Source organism: Clarias gariepinus, chromosome 23 (assembly GCF_024256425.1).
Source record: "Clarias gariepinus isolate MV-2021 ecotype Netherlands chromosome 23, CGAR_prim_01v2, whole genome shotgun sequence".
NCBI classification, from domain to species: domain Eukaryota; kingdom Metazoa; phylum Chordata; class Actinopteri; order Siluriformes; family Clariidae; genus Clarias; species Clarias gariepinus.
The window spans coordinates 6,670,914-6,688,177 of NC_071122.1; the positions used below are offsets into that span (position 1 = coordinate 6,670,914).

At 37.3% G+C, this 17,264-nt stretch overlaps 1 protein-coding gene across 3 annotated transcripts in view; it reads right to left on the reverse strand.

Annotated features, from left to right (window-relative positions):
* phactr3b (phosphatase and actin regulator 3b) overlaps positions 1–17,264 on the reverse strand; it is a 68,710-nt gene that overhangs the window by 23,983 nt on the left and 27,463 nt on the right. For 2 of the 3 annotated variants that reach the window (XM_053484190.1, XM_053484192.1), the window contains exons 2-8: positions 8,635–8,796; positions 8,189–8,263; positions 5,313–5,462; positions 2,012–2,254; positions 1,610–1,808; positions 1,144–1,337; positions 291–444 (exon numbers count right to left, since the gene is read on the reverse strand). In XM_053484190.1, coding sequence (XP_053340165.1) covers positions 291–444; positions 1,144–1,337; positions 1,610–1,808; positions 2,012–2,254; positions 5,313–5,462; positions 8,189–8,263; positions 8,635–8,796 — 1,177 coding nt within the window. Of the gene's footprint in view, positions 1–290; positions 445–1,143; positions 1,338–1,609; positions 1,809–2,011; positions 2,255–5,312; positions 5,463–8,188; positions 8,264–8,634; positions 8,797–15,188; positions 15,278–17,264 lie in introns of those variants that run through there. The other variant, XM_053484191.1, reaches the window with a different exon arrangement.

Sequence of the window (17,264 nt, forward strand, 5' to 3'; positions counted from 1 at the left end):
ACAAGAGGGTTTAGAGGGAGAAAGTTACAGAGAATGAGAGTGATAGGGATAGAGAGACAGGAACAAGTGAGAGAGAGAGAGAGAGAGAAAGAAAAGTATAAAGAAAAGTGTAGACTGAAAGTAGGAAAGGGGCAGAGAGGGAGCGAGAGAGGAGGAAGGTAAGAGAGAATGACCAGAGAGGGAAACAGCCAAGATGAAAGAGGGATACAGAGAAAGAATGAGCACGAGAAACATAGAGAGAGAACGAAAGAGAGAGAGAGAGAGAGAGAGAGAGAGGATGGCTCACTCACTTGGCCAGTTTCATTTCTATCTGCTGCCGGATCTCCTGACGCTCCTGGTCGCTGCGCACCGGGAAGATGTTTCTGTCCTCCAGCTCCTGTTTGCTGGGCCGGTTACGCAGCTTTACCGCCAGCAGCTCTTTCCTTATCCGCCGCGGTAGTGTCCCTGCAAAACACACACACACATACACAGACCTATGTTAAATAGATATAGAATATCACTGCCCTTCAAATTTGCAAATCCGCTCTTTTAAAAAAAAATAATAAAAAAAACATTTTAAACACACAGCATGAAGGCCTGAGACCTTAGGCATAAATTACACATGCACAGAAATTCTATAATAATTCATTTCTCTTAACTAAGGGATGACGTGGCAGTGATATTGCAGACATCTCAGGACTGAGTGATATGGAATCAGGTTATATTAGATAACATGTATATCATGATCTATTTTATATAAAACTTAAAATTATTCATATTAATTTTAGACATTTTTTAAAGAGATGTTTAAAAGAGATATTAGTGCTATTTCCACATAAACAATAATGTAATGCAAAGTCAAACAACTGTCCATAGGAGTCAATGAATCAAGAATCTTTTTAAAGATATATTAGAACTCAGTACATATTCAAGTGTATATTTTTAAAACCTATTAAAACCTATTTAGCAGTGGCAATGGACTTAATATAAAATGCTAAGGGGAAAAAATCAAGCATTTATTTTTAAACAGTTGAATTTATTAAATTTAGTTTAAACCAGTGAGGTATACACATGTTTTAGGAATGACATCATTAACTGCTCATTTGGGGGAAAAGTTTTTACTCTGGAAACCAGTGAAACCACTACTGGTGGTAAGGTACATACCCGAGATCACAGATTCATTCCAGCTGTCCTGATCGCTGTAGTATTCATCCAGACCCATGTTCTCTTTATTCTCCTCCGCCTCCTTCTTGTTCTCCACCTCTCCTCCTTGCTGCTCGCTCTCCGTGCTGAAGGTACGAGACACGTGACTGTCTGAGCGGCGCTTCGGCGAACAGCGTATCTCTTTACTATTGAAACTGGGTGCAAACAAAACAAATAGACAAAAATAAACACGCAAAATCATAAATCATTGTCTAGTACAACTTGCAGGGTGTGTTTGGATAATGCAATCACCACGACCTGCAACTTCGTTTGTCCAAAAAATTTATCAGATTTTAGATTTTGATGACCCAGGTCATTTATTCCCACCATATTCAACATCCTTGAATTCAATCTTACATATTTTTTAAATTTACAGGTAAAAAAAAACTTTTCAGTTCATGTTTTGTTCACTTTCTTTAACCCTCACCTGTCCTGCCGGTGTTTGGTGGCTAGAGCTCGGTGCAGTTCCTCGATGATGCAGGTAGGGGGTAGCAGCGGATGCATGTTGCCCAGGTGTGGTGAGCCTGTAGGGGTAGAGATTCGGCCCCTCAGCGTGTCTTTGGGAAGAGTGAAGTTCCTGGGAAGAGTGGCTGGAGCCGGGCGTGTTTGGTGTGTCGAGTGTGAACCTGTGTGATGAGGAAACTTTATATTTATCTCCACATCGCACATTCCTTTGCCTTATATCAGTTAAATCCTCTCTAAGTCTCTAATGTCTGGTACTAGTTTATTGTCTGACCTTTTTTTTACCAGATTAACCTTAAAAAATCAAAACACTAAACAATTACATTCTAAGTTTATGTTTTTTTATATATAGTTATTTGGTACTGACTGTCCAGACTCCCCAGCCTGGGAAGGAGCTTTGCTGGGACTCTGGGAGGAGGCGTCCGCACTTGTCTTAGCGCTGGCTCTGCTTTCAACTCCTCCACATTGCGGAAAACCTCCACAAGAGGAATGCTGTTGTTGATGGATAGTTCGGGCATTGAAACCTCGTCCTCTTCCTCCTCATCCTCCTCCTCTTCTTCATTGTGGCTGTTTTCTTCTGCAGTCTCAGTGTATTCTGTGGCATCTGGTCCTGTTAACAGAAACAAAAATGGGTTTTAGGATTCTGTGATCTTTGTCACCACCTAGTGGAACCTTTTTGTGTACGGAATTTTAATAATAGATTATTTATATCAAATTTTCCAGGCTCTCCAGACTTTTTATTTAAACAGATTTTTACTTCTTTTTTTTTTAATGAATGTGAAATTACTTTTAATTCTGTTCTTTATGTTGCCCTATGAGTTTTGCCCTGTCATCTGGAGACTGTGAGTTTGATTCCTGGGTGATGCCCCATGAAAAGCAGAGCCAAAGCTAAGAGAAGTGCCAAGAGTCTAGTGAACAGATTGTGGTACACTCTTGGGGCAGCATACCCGCACTCCCACTTCAATCATAGCAACTCTAATCAAACATGGGCATTTGTGAGCTCATGCAGCCTTAGGGGACGGTAAGGGCTTTCCTTATGTGTGTTAGGCAGTTCTGCAATGTTGCGTGAGCATTGCGTTTAAATGTATATCATTGACTTGTGTCACGTGTTTTAGAGGAAACATGCTATATACCGTATTTGTTCTTCCCGCCCATCAATCAATCAATGAAGTGGTTTCCGGTGCAATTTTTTTCCACCCCAGTTGCATTACTTTTATTATTTAAAAAAAATTTTTTTTTACTTAGTAACAAATATGATTTAAAATGTAGCAAAGTACAATACTTTTAACAAAACATACCTAAGTAAAAGCTAAATTACAGATTTTAAAAACTACTTTAAAAAGTAGAAGTACACAAAAAAATCTGTGACAAATACACCCACGACTGCATGGCCACTATCAACTCCACCGCCATCATCATGTTTGCTGACGACACTGTTGTGGTGGGCCTGATCACCAACAATGATGAGACGGCCTACCTAGAGGAGATTGGAAATCTGGAGAACTGCTGCCAGAGGAACAATCTTCTCCTGGACTTTAGTACAAAGCAGGAGAGGAACTACCAGGGTCACCCTGGTCATCAACACGAGCCCAGTGGAGAAAGTAGACAGCTTCCGATACCTCAGTGTTCACAGATCAGCTGAGCGCACCATCCGCACCGAGCTTCCTGACCTGCAAGCGATGCTGGACCAAAGCCAGGAAGATCGTGAAGGACCTCAGCCATCCTAATAATGGACTGTTTTCTCTGTTGCGGTCTGGGAAGCGATTCTGCTCCCTGAAGACCAACACAGCGAGACTGAGGAGGAGCTTCTTCCCGCAGGCGATAAGGTCTCTCAATCACACTACCATACAGGTCTAATAACATCTTTTAAACTCCCAACATTGACTGGACAATTATGGACACATTCATACACACTTGCACTACATATTTATACAACTGGACCATTGCACAAGACACTTTAATAAGTCACTTCTCATGCATATTTGCACAAATACTGCCACTTTTAAATTTTTATATATATACTTTTTTTTCTTCTATATTTCTATATTTTGTGATATTTTTATTATGCCCTTACTTGTGCAGTTTATTTTAATAGTAAAAATTTTTTTAAGTACTGTATTTCTTTTTATTCATATTTATTTCTTACGTTAAGTTTGTATTTTTTTAAGGTCACTGGTGGTCATATAAGCATTTCACTGCATATCGTACTGTGTATGACTGTGTACGTGACAAATAAAATTAATTTGAATTTAAATATTAAATAAATACATATCCTTGTTAGACTTAATGGCCTTTAGTTTTTTCCTCCAACAAAGCCCAATCTGGTATGATCATAAGATATAGAGAAATAGACACAATTTGGAAGAAACTGTAGGTGCAAAAAAAATTTTTGACACATTCTTTAAAAAATAAGTTTATAGCTTTTATATTCATTTTTTGTGTTTTTGTTTAAATGGAGCCAAATGGAGAGCTTAACTCGTGAGAAGGCTAGAATTGCCACCGTTCTCCTACAAACTTCTATGAACTGCACTTTCACCATCAGGGTCGCATGATGACATGGAACGATTCCCAAACAATGCGCTGCTATCTAGTCTACTGGCTAACTAGTCTGGGTGGCTGCAGTTCGAATTGACATGTAGTGCTTTATGTAGGGCTGGACTGTAGAATGCTTTATTTCCATCAAAAATGTAGTGTGTTAAAATAGAGAGGATGTAGTAATTTGAAAGTCGGCCCTAGACTGCTAACTAAGTGGGTATTTTAGGTACCAACAATAAACATACATTTTTGCATCATTTGGATTTAAATGTTAATAAAAAGGATGTTAAAAAAAAGGGGATCCATAGCCCCTTAAAGTAAAAACTTAACATTATTGTATAACTCATAACCAGGTCGTCACGGTGGCATAGTGGTTTGTATGTTTTTATCATGCATGGTGGGTTTCCAAGAGGTACTCCAGTTTCCTCCTACAGTCAAAAGACATGGATTCTGTTAATTGTTGTGTCCAAATTGCTCATAGTGTGTGTGCAGCGTGTGATGAATTGACACCCTGTCCAGGATATACTCCACCCCATACCAATTCTCCTGGGATACGCCCTCGCCACCCTGTTCATAAGCGGTATAAGATGAATGAATAAATGAACTCAGTCAGTATCTGATATTACAGTATAAAGATACACCATTGTAAAGATGGTCTTGTGTTAGTGTAACACAAATGTCTGGCCATTATTCCACACTATATTCTAGTTCAAACCACATAATAAGCAAAGAATAGGCATGTGCCGTTAAAGAAAAATAATCATTAACAAGGTGCTGTGATGCAGCCCAAGATGATGCTACAATTAGCAATATAAAGTAATGAATTTATTTATTTTAAATAATCCAACAAAAAGGAAGCTGAGAAAGCTGAGAAGCAGAGAAACTGAAAACTGCAAAAGCGGCAGCTTTATTTCTCACTGCTGCAAAAACCGACACTATTTGACCAATTAGTTTTAAAAACTTACCAGCGCTGTGGGGTAACATATCTTTCTAAAAGACTTGACGATGGTGTGCTTGTTCCTATAGAAACAGCTCCAAGCATTAATCTAACAATTGCCGTAAATCTGACATGTCGTGCATGCACTAAAAGAGTCTCAGGAGGTTCAGAGCATGGTATCCTAAACTAGTCTTGCCTGTGGAAGGATTGTCCTCGTCTGACCCCAGGTCCTCTGTGTTGCTGGCCAGCGGTGCCATGGCCTCTTCCTCTCTCTCCTCGCAGTCTGAATATTCCTGAGTCTGCATCTCTGGTTCCTCTGCATTCCCACCACATGCAAGGCCAGAACCTGACACATAGACACGCACAGTAATACACTGTTTAGTTTAACAAACAAACTTTTAAAAATAAATGTAAACAGATGATATTAATTAGTTTTCCAACAGAATGTTTTAATTTAAGCCATTTTAGTAAATGTTTTTTTTTTTTTTAATTGCAGCTGCTCCCTTCATGGGGTCACCACAGCGGACAATCCAATCCGCACACAATGGTGTGGCAATCCACCAAAAGCAGAGCTCAAACCTGTATCCTCAGCTCTTTAAATCAACAAACCTAAAGCCTTAGCCTCCTGAGCCACCACTCACCGATGTTTATAATATTAGACCCTAAACAACATTAAAAGTAACTTTAAACTTGTTTTTATAATAGCTTTTTTGACTAGCAAACTTGCTAACATTTGTATAATCATACATTGTCTAAAGCACTAGCAAAGTTTACTAGCAAGCTAGCTAATATCACGATAATTATATTTTGTCCAATGTATTAACCAAGTTTACTGGAAAGCTAGCTGACATTAGGATAATCATATCTTGTGTGAAGCATGTAGTTGACTAGCTATGGTATAATACTATAGATTTTCACTAATGGCAGCTGATTATACAAATGTTTTGCTTTTAAAAAGGTTTCTAACTTGTTTGCTAATATTAGGCTTACAACACTCTAATATACAGCATGTTGTGTGAAGCCATAGCCAGGGTGGCTAACGAATTATCTATTACAGACTATCAGACTAATTAATTAACAGAAATTAAAGGCATTTATTATGGTATCTTGTTGGCTCTGACCCCCAATAATAATTAATATATATAAAAAAAAATTTAATTGAGTACACTTAGTAAACCACCCTGCTGAAAAAAAAGAGCATAGACCAGCATAGCTGGTCACCATCTTGACCAGCAAGTATACCAGCATATGTTGGTGCACATTTTGGTGCTGGTATTCTGACCAGCTTCAGTAAGGTGACTGGCATTATAGTGCCATGATGCTGGTGCTGGTATATTGGTCACCTTACTGATGCTGGTCCCCAGCATACCAGCACCAAAACACAACATATGCTGGTATAATTGCTGGTTAAGATGGTGGCTAGTTATGCTGGTCTATGTTTTTTTTTCTGTTTTAAGTAATTTCAATTGATTACTTTTTTAAAATATGCATTTATTGCCAATGATTTTATTTAAAAGGTTTGTGTTGTATTTTTAAACAACCCAGCAGATATTTAATAAATGTAAAATAATGTATTTACATGTTGTTAGTAATTTGATTATTTCTGTCTCTTGTGTGTAAATGCATTTAAAAATAACACCTCACGGTCAATGTATTTACATGACACACTATTTTCAGTACTAGTTATTAAAATACAGGATAATGACCTAAAATGATAACCAATTTTAACTACCAAAACCTTGCTGGTGGCCCAGTAAAAGTAGCTATATCTTCTTAGTGAACTTATCAGCACCAGACCATAAATACCCAGCAAGTCCAATGCTGGACTTAAGTTTTCATCTGCGTTAATATGCTGGTCTTCCATCAGCTCTGCTCGTTTACCAGCTAAACCAGCATCAGACCAGCAATAACCAGTATTAACCAGCACCGACCAGCATATAAATCATGCTGGCCTATGCTGGATTTTTCAGCAGGATAAGTAAGTAGTTTAATCTAATAGCTAATTTTAAACTATTTACCATAAATCCACAACATTTAATTTATTATTAGGAACTGTGAATGGCAATATGATATTTTTTGTCTCAATTATAAATATGTTAAATATTGCAATATATTTAGCAATTAGGAAATTATGTATTATCTTTCATTATCTTTTTAAGGAGTTTAGAAGCTGGAATGGACAATTTTGAGTTTTTTGAAATCCCTCTAATTTATATATTTGACAACCCTAATTTTAGCTAACCTCTACATGCAATTTAAACTTAACAGCCAATTTACTAGTAACACCTGTACATTTGCTAAAACCTGCAATTTCCCAATCAGCCAATCATGTAGGAACAGTATACTGGGTAAAATTATGCAGCAATCATACAGGTCAATCATACTGGATACAATCATGCAGTAATCATACAGGTCAGGAGCTTTAGGTAGTGCTTAGATCAAACATCAGGATGGAGAAAAAGTGTGATCTTTGTGATTTTGCCCAGCATGAGGCAGGCTGGATTGAGTAGTTTTTGATACTGCTGAAGCACTTCTGTGAAAGTGATGCAAGCTGACATCAAGCCTACAACCAAGATTAGCAAAAAAGCCTCCCAGAATCTGAGAATCAAATCCTGAGGATCATGTTCTACAACAATTGATGAACACAATCAGCCAAAAATAGGCATCTGACTCAAACAAACAGCACAACTGAAGATCCGAAAAATTTAATCAGGCGAAACTATTAAAGTGCCTGTTAAGTTTATATTTTTTAATAATCAGCCTGACATAATCGAAACAATCTAAATAGCATTACATTGCTGTAACAGAAAGCATTTGTGTTTATTTATTACAGTAACTATGCCTTTACAAAACCGATAGAAAGCATAAAAAACAGCAGTCTAGATTCTGTGATAAAAGATGCAGCAGATTTCTGCTGCTGCTGCTGCTGCAGTTGTCATCACTCTTTAATTAAGGTGTAACAAATCCCTCGGTGGTTGTACAATGGGAAACGAGTTGGCTGGGGATCTCTGTATAACAGCAGAGAGTAACAGACACAGCTGGAGCTGTGAGGATGAGAAAGCTGTTTCTCACCTGTGCCCATATCTGCCACACACTTTCTCACCGTCTCATCACGGCTCTGCCGCGCTGATGCTTTCCTTTCCAAGCCTGCAGGGGGCAGCACATACATAGCATGGTGTTATCATTGTTGCGGGTTTTTATACACATCAAAAATGTCAACCATTAAAAAATCATAATAACAGCACAACTCAAAGACAATCATTAACTTCCCAGGTAATTTTTTGTGGTATTACAGTATAGTAAATGTTTAAAACAATTTAAATCAATGCTGTAGGTAAACCACTTGTTCCTGGACCCAACAGACACACACAACACATATCGTTTTCTTTGCTTTACTAAGAAAGAATGAACCACCATGCAAAGTGACATTTCCATCTTCCCAGTGGTTGTCCCTTTCCATTTGCTTCTTCATACTTGGTGAACCAGATAAAACAATCTGTAGTCTGATATGCCCTTACCTCCTGAGCCTTGCCTCAACTTCTCGTTTTTCTTTTTCCTCCACTTCCATGGTTTAAAGATGCGCCCCAGGCTGGCCAGCTTGCTGTTGCGGCGGATGGGAGGAGTTCGGACCCCCGTTACCAAACATCCAGAGTGAAGCGTTCTCGGCTGCTCCATGACATCTACATTAAAAAGTTGAAGAGAGAGAGAGAGAGAGAGACCAGACAGTATCAGCAGCTCGCACAAGAATTCTACTGATCTTCCTCAATGGCAGAAGCACATGATCACGAGTGGCGAGCGGTGTTTTAAATTAAGTAGGCGTTAATTAAATCAGGATGCTTGAGTGAGAAATGCTCTTCTATGAGGACAGCACATCTGGGTCTTTGCTTGAATTAAGCGTCCCATGTAACAAATCCTTCAGTTAGATCACAGTGCCCCTGGAGAAAAAGAACAGCTTTTCTTAATCTGCATAAAAAGTAACTTCTACCTAGCTTCATCGCTTCTCTTAGAATTTGTAAGTTCACATGGACGCACAGAACAGGAGTGTTAAACAGAGCAGCACATGACCTCACAAACCAGAGTAATAGGACCTTTGTACTGTGTAACAAAATTAATTATATAAATGATATATAGAATAATAATAACATTACATCTCTCATCTTCTGATTAATTCAACACAATTCCCTCTTCTGACACGTCCAGACAGAATGCCTTCCTTTATCAATCCTAAAACCTGACACACCAATCCGGAATACAGGGAATACTCTTGTGAGGCAGATTCGAGACAGAGTCTGCAGAGTGAGCAGCACCACAGGAGCCGAGTTAACTGGAGAGCAGTGAAATAAGGGGGTGGGTGGGTGATTCTTCAGCGCCGCTGCTGCACGATGAGGAACGGCAGCTTAGACAGAAATAGTCTCTCCCACGCAGTCTGACTGAGACAGAGAGCTGACGCTTCGGGAACACGGCAGATGAGTTGTGGGCTGCGCCAAGAGCCGACAGTTCTATCTCCGTCCCTGGCTTTGCATTATATGTCACACCTACTGGCTCATGGAGACAAAAACAACACCTGTTTGGATCTAATGAGACCCTGGAGTATACAACAACAAAAAGATTTAAGACACTGAATCAGTAAGAGAGTGTGTTTCAGAAAGTCCTAATCGTCCAGCACTTACTGAACGTCTTAGCCACTAGTGCGAAAGTTAGACTGGCATCCTGCAATTATTATTCTTTAGTTTGAATCTTTAAAAATAATCCAGTCATGAAATAATTAAATCACCTAGAAATTTATTTATACCTTTACAGGCTTATATAAATGCCAACATTTATGAATATACATAGGTTCACAAATTGGAACAACCCTTAAAGGTCATCCTATCATCCCTAATAACCTAATCTCACTGACATTAGCTACATTATAAAACACATTTTATTAAAATATAACCTAAAGAAAAAATCAGTGTTATCAGTGTTTTTGGAAAGGTTTTGGAAAAGTTTTGGTTTAGGTAATATTATGGAATGAGTCTCCAGTGTCAGTGCTTTCTAACAGATGTTTTCTGGTTTCTGCCAGACTGTATTTTGTTTATTGTAACAAGAGACATAATGAAGAGAAAGGTTAGGGGAACAACGGCAGTAACAGTCCAAAGAAACTTACAAAAATGATTGTGCTATTTGGAAATCGAACCCAGGGTGAAAATCCTATAACTATCTCTCTCTTAGCATGGCAGCATTGACCCGTACAACACAATCAAATTATTTTAACTGTAATCTTATGTTTTAACCACTGGTTATCAAAGATTTGACCTAACCTTAACTGGTTGATTAAACCGTTTGAATCTGTAGCTGGCAATTCAAACCAATTGACTTGAGTAGATCAGCATTAGACTCCGCCCACCTAATTTGATGGGTGACTTTGATGAAAAAAGATAAATAAATCATGAAATAAATAAAACAGAAAATAACCAATAAAATAAATAATTAAGTTGTTTGATAAATAACTAATAAAATACATAGCAAGGTGAATAAATAAATAAATGTTATATTATAATGTTATAATTTTAAATGTTATAAATAAAAAAGTAATAATTCCTGAAATAAATAATGAAGTAATAAATCTAAATATCAATTAAATAAATATATATATATATATTTTTAAATGTGTCAATTGTAGCTGTATGGTATTGTAATGTGTATTTAAAACATTTTGCTTGCAATAATTTATGTAAAGATATATTTATACACTGCCTGAAAAAAAGTTGCACGCTCTAAGATTTCATTTAGTCCCCTTTAGCTTTGATTACAGCACACAATGTGGTGGCCGTTCATGTGGGAAAACGATTCCTCATGTTTTCTGAACCACATTTTTACAATTTGTGTCCTGAAGTATGGCTATGATTTTAAGGAAGAAAAACTCCACTGATGTGATAACCTGGACATTCAGTACATTCAGGTCATCAGCTGAATAAAAATTTTTATTGCAAATATAACAATGTTAAGCCTGGACCTATGCAACCGAAGCAGAGACTTATCATCACATTGTGTGGGCATGGAAATTCTCTTACAATCACTATTAAACTAAGCGTTTTAGATTTTTTTAGATTCCTTGGAATTGTGCTCAAAATTTATTTGGGATTGAAAATATTCCTAGCTCAAAGTAGGACATAAAAGTTCTTTAGGAAGCTTCCTACTCTTTTTATCAGTGAGGAGTAGGACTGCGCAAAATAAGCATGTGACATAACTTTGTAATTTGACCCTTCCAAAATGGTGGATGTTTTTTCTTTTTGGCCAGCAGTATATATTTAATATTGTCATATTTCACCAACACAAACCAGTCCTGAACATGTGTACAATATGAAATATATCTATAAATGGCTATAAGAGGAAATCAACAACTGTTCCGCAAACAATATCCTGTTATAGGTAAAGAATAAATGGTAATGTGGTAAAACCAATGACAGTTCATCACGCTATCCCTATAGCAGCATTCCTTACTTATGAAAGTACTGAAAATATATGTTTTAAATATGACCATTAAATCAGAAGACCATTTCTGAATAAAAATTTTATTTTCAGGATTAGTCCAACTGCGGAATGCAGTGGTCACGGATCCGTAACTCTGTAGCAAGGTTACATTACCACCAGCATGCCACCACTAAAGGGCGGACAATGCAAGCATCAGCATTAGCCCTTAAATTTTCAGTGTGCTTTTTTCCTCTTAAGTACCCCCGTCTCACATACACAGCTTCAGCTCACCCAACTTGCGTTCAAATCATCCCGGCTTACCCAGATTGGCCCAGGTTCAACAAAACCATGGAAAGCACTCTCCATGGAGCACGACTCAACACTCCTAAATGATTTTCAGGGATGACTGGAAATGCCCCACTCTGAATCTAAATGATAAATGCAGTCATTATCAGTTCTGTGATATTTAAAGTGCATCACAAAACAAAAACAGGAGCATGTGTAGGGCCAGTCTTTCACTTGAAGACATGCCTGTAAAACATGATTTAAAATCAGCCAAAAAAAAAAAAGGTAATGCTCGGTTTTTTTTAGGTGGAGTGTGACCATGCTTGGAGTCAAACAATTAAAAGCATGTGTCTCAAACCCATAGTCTATAGCAAAAATAATAACAACAACAACAACAAAAAAAAAAAATCCAGGTCAAACCTTTTAGCTACTTCAGCCCGGGTCAGAGGGCCGTTGCCATGGCAACCACTCTGGATGCTGCAGAAAAGCCCCTTGGAGGCACAGAAGCATGAGTGCATAAGAAAATCGGGGGGATGATGGGGGAAAGTCTTAACAGGGGGTTGCTAGCTGGACGGAGAGACTGTTGCCACGCAGAGTGACAAGAAGAGCCTGTGCAGCCAATCAGAGATAGGGAAGTCAGGCATTCCTCTATTTTTAATCTGTGCATGGTCAGTGATGTTAGATGTGTAAAAGTAAAGAATAGTGCCTCGGTGGCAGTGACAGGACAAATATTTAAAAACAATATCACTTACAAAATTACACACTAAAATACACACCAAACCTGAGCTCATCACCTCTGAGGATTTATTCTTGCAAAACACTGCATAAAATTACCTTCACTAACTTAATTTTTTAATGTAAATATGATATATGGCTATAAACAGTAAGTATATTTTAAGTACATGTGCTGATAAAGTACCCATATGAAGTAATGGCAAAATTTATATATTGTAAAATATGTCATCTAACAGAATTTCATGTTTGTCTGTATACACCAAAGCCATAACATTATGACCACCTGCCTAATATTGAGGTTGAACCAAAACAGGATTCTGATACCTTTCTATTGGAACCAGCATTAAGCCTTTCAGCAATTTGAGCTACAGTATCTCTTCTATTAATTCAGACTACAGAGGACGGACTTCGCTCCCTACGTGCATCAGTGAGCCTTGGCCATCCATGACCCTGTCTCCGGTTCACTGGTTTTCCTTCCTTGGACCACCTTCAGTAGGTCCTGACCACTGCATCCTGGGAACATCCCACAAAGAGCTGCAATTTTTGAGTTTCTCTTATCCAGTTGTCTAGCCATCACAGTTTGACCTTTGTCAAACTCACTCAAATCCTTACGCTTGACCACTTTTTCTGCTTCCAGCACATCAAATTTAAGAACAAAATATCCATGCATAATAAATACCACCGAGTTCTAGACACCATTGTAATGAGATAATGTAACTGTAGCTACTATGACAAGGACCAACAAAGACCATCAAGCAAACTTTAACCACAAAGTTAGGAACTATTTCAAAATACGTTTTTAATTTATATAACTTAAATGGCAATGAAGGTAAAGCTGGGTGTCACTGAGAAGTATAAAAAGTCCAAATAATAACCAATACCACTCTCACTCCCAGGATACCATATACACACACGCACGCACGCACACACACCTTAGATCGTTCACTAGCTAGTATATTTCTGGAAAATGTGATTTGATTCTTACTAATGTCAGATAATATAGATAGCTACAGTAGATTTAGACATAGCTGAATGTTTTAAAATACAATGCTGTCATGTCCTAAAATAATCAGTATGTTAGACATGATTGGTCCAAATTTTGTAACATCACAAAATACTATTTTACATGGCAAAGTGTATTTATTTGTCTTACTGACTAAAGGTTAAGCAGTTTATAGTTGCTATGATGTAACTGATAACAGGAGCTAACATGTTTTGTGGACATTCCACAACATTATTTATAACTATAAGCAGATATAGGATGTAATTATACAACTTCAATGTGATATCATCAGCACCGGTTCATCATAGAACCCCAACATCGATCACTTTCCTGGTACAATTTTTTGCTTTTAAATAGTCCATATGCTTCTTACGAAGCCACTCCGTGGTTTTCCTGGCTGTGGGCTTTGGGTCCTTGTCATGTTGGAAGACCCAGCCACGACCCATCTTTAATGCTCTGACTGAGGGAAGGAGGTTTTTTGCCCAATATGTCACAATACATAGCCCTGTTCATCCTCTCCTTAATACAGTGCAGTCGTCCTGTCCCCTGTGCAGAAAAACACCCCCGGAGCATGATGCTTGCAGCCCCATGCTTCACTGTAGGTATGGTATTATTGGGATGACACTCATCATTCTTCTTTCTCCAAACACGGCGAATGGAGTTAAGACCAAAAAGTTCTACTTTGGTCTCATCTGACCACAGGACTTTCTCCCATGACTCCTCTAAGTCATCCAGATGGTCCCTGGCAAACTTTAGATGGGCCTGGACATGGGCTGATTTAAGCAGGGGAATCTTCCGTGCAATGCAAGATTTTAAACCATGACGTCTTAGTGTATTACTGATGGTAGCCTTGGAAACGATGGTCCCAGCTCTCTTCACGGCATTGACCAGCTCCTCCCGTGTAGTTCTGGGCTGATTCTTCACCATTCTTAGCATCATTGATACCCCATGTATCTACTTAGACTTTGGCTGATAGTGGGGTGCACAGGTGTCTTTATGACAGCTAACGACTACAAACAGGTGCTACTAATTTAGAATCATAAGCAGAAAGTAGCTGGACTATTTAAAAGCAAAATAATAGTCTTTAAGGGTCAGAAATCTGGCTGATAAGCAAGTGATCAAATACTTATCTGACACAGTAATTTCCAAATAAATTGTTAAAAAATCATACAATGTGATTTCCGGATTTTTCTTTTTAGATTCTGTCTCTCACAGTGGAAATGCACCTATGCTGAAAATTGTAGACCCCTCCATGATTTCTAAGTAAGAGAACTTGCAAAGTCACAGGGTGATCGAATACTTATTGACCTCACTGTATATACAGACTAAATATTTTTAGACTAATCCAAATAAACATATATGCACTGAATAAATACCCATACACATAATAAAAGTAATAAAAATGCAAATATATACAACAAAAACATATCGTATAAAGATAGATCCATAGATTAAAATAGGGACTTAAAATATGGACCTACAGAATCAAAATCTTTACAATATGTTTAAATAATTAAAATTAATATGCAATCACAAGAAAAAGTACAATCAGGATAAATGTCCATAATGCAAAATAAGATCAACCAAACTCACGTCCCATTTGCATTCTTGTCTCAAGCGTATTAAAGCACTTCATTTAAAGATCAAACTTATCCACAGAGGTCTTTTTCAGGCGTACTGAGTACGGTTTGTCGCTGCAGAGCACGAGAAGCATGTGGCTTTGCAAAAAGATGTAAAAATGAACAATATAACGATTCTGCTGCACAAGAGGAGAATATCTCTCCTCTCTCCCTCTGCTGCCCGTGTGCGGGTGAACTAGACATGCTGCCACTGAATCGTTCTTCTACTGAACGATTCTTTTATGTGACTCAGTGAAATCGATTCACGAAAACTAAATAATTTAAGAGGAATTAATGAAGCAATTCATTAGTCAAAAAGTCTCACATAGGTGAAGAAGTGAATATTCAGATATCATATAAAAGCATTTTTCATTATACATAATGCTTTTTTTTGTAAATATGCATACACAGTTATTTTTATCATATAAAAAGAAATATATTTGCTAAATATTATTTCATTCCCTTTTATGTAGCGTCCGAATTTGATTTGAAATTTAAATGTTTTTTTCATTCAGGTAAATATTTACATTAACCTGAAAAAGAAAATGAATTTCACAGATTTTTGGGGGCAGGGGGGGGATCCTTCATTTTGCACAGAATAATTATTACAGGTAATATGCTTGTAGAAACCATATTTTACCCAATTTTATGATACTCATAAAGAAATATGAATAATGCATATAAATTTTTAATTATTAGTGCTTGAAGCAAGTCAGTATTGCCATTTTAGGAGCACATATAAAATCATCTCTCAAAAATGGCTCAAGTCAGCAACTTAAAATTTTAGGGAGGCAAGATTGGTCATGCACTTGTTGCTTAAACAAGGACATAAACACTGGTCATTGGTCAATAATTGGTCATTAACATAATAACTATAAAGTATCAGTATGTATTTAATAGGCCAATTTTTAAAAAATCAGTGGCAAACTACTGTGGTATAAGAAGAATAAAAAAAAATTTTAAACACGAGGGTTTATGATGGTACAATTAATCCAACTTGATCGCATCAGCCCATCACTGATTATGTCCCCATAACAGGACATCCTGAAGAGTTTATTCATTACATAATAATCCATGTTTTCTTTTTCCATGTTTCACTATTTACAGTACTATGCAAAAGTACCCCAAACACACATTTCATTAAGGAAATATGAACATGTTTTACTACGACAGGCTGCAAATGGCTAAAGATATTAAAAAACTTAAATTAGTTGTTTACATAACAACCTCAGCAACGACCTCATTTCTTCTCTCATCTGTTCCAACCTCTCAGCATTCAGCATCATGAGTATACCAATCACCGGCCTGATCATCTGTTATCATCTGCACCTGTTTCTCACTGGTTCATGCCTTACATTAGATAGTATTGTTTAATAATTCATAGATCACTGTGTGGCTTAACAACCAAAAATATTACTCTGATATTGCTTAAGGACCAGGGACTAGACAGAAAATGGACCAAAAGCCCTTCAGGAAGTCTGGCGAGCTAAGCCTTTATTAGGAATACAAGAAAGTCTGGCTCTTTGGAAACAAAATATGAAGAAATGAGGGGCAGCTCAGCACCTTTGCACAATACTGTACAGAAAAACATCATAGAAGTATTGTGCTTTAAATGACTTCTCTGAAATGGTCTTTCAGAATGATTGGACAATGTACATACTATAATAGAAGACATTCCCAAGCACATCAACAAGCTTGTCATCATCATCATCATCATTTGGAAGAACATGTGGTCCAGGAAGGCCATTTGGTCCCAATGTCTAATATGCAAATAAGACTTAAAGATGCATTTGGCATGTATTATATTATATATTTTGTTATATATTATATTTCATATAAAAAATGACAAAAATGTATACTCATTGTAAATGTAAATGACTCATGCCTAAACTTTTACATTATGATTAAAATATTGATTCAGTTAAAACTATTTGTATAACTCACTCCAAAATATATGCATAAAAAAATCCATAATTAATCTTTTTATTGCATTAACCTGCTCCTTTCCCCACAATGCCTGGGTGCAGGCACACAGCATTTCATTTATACC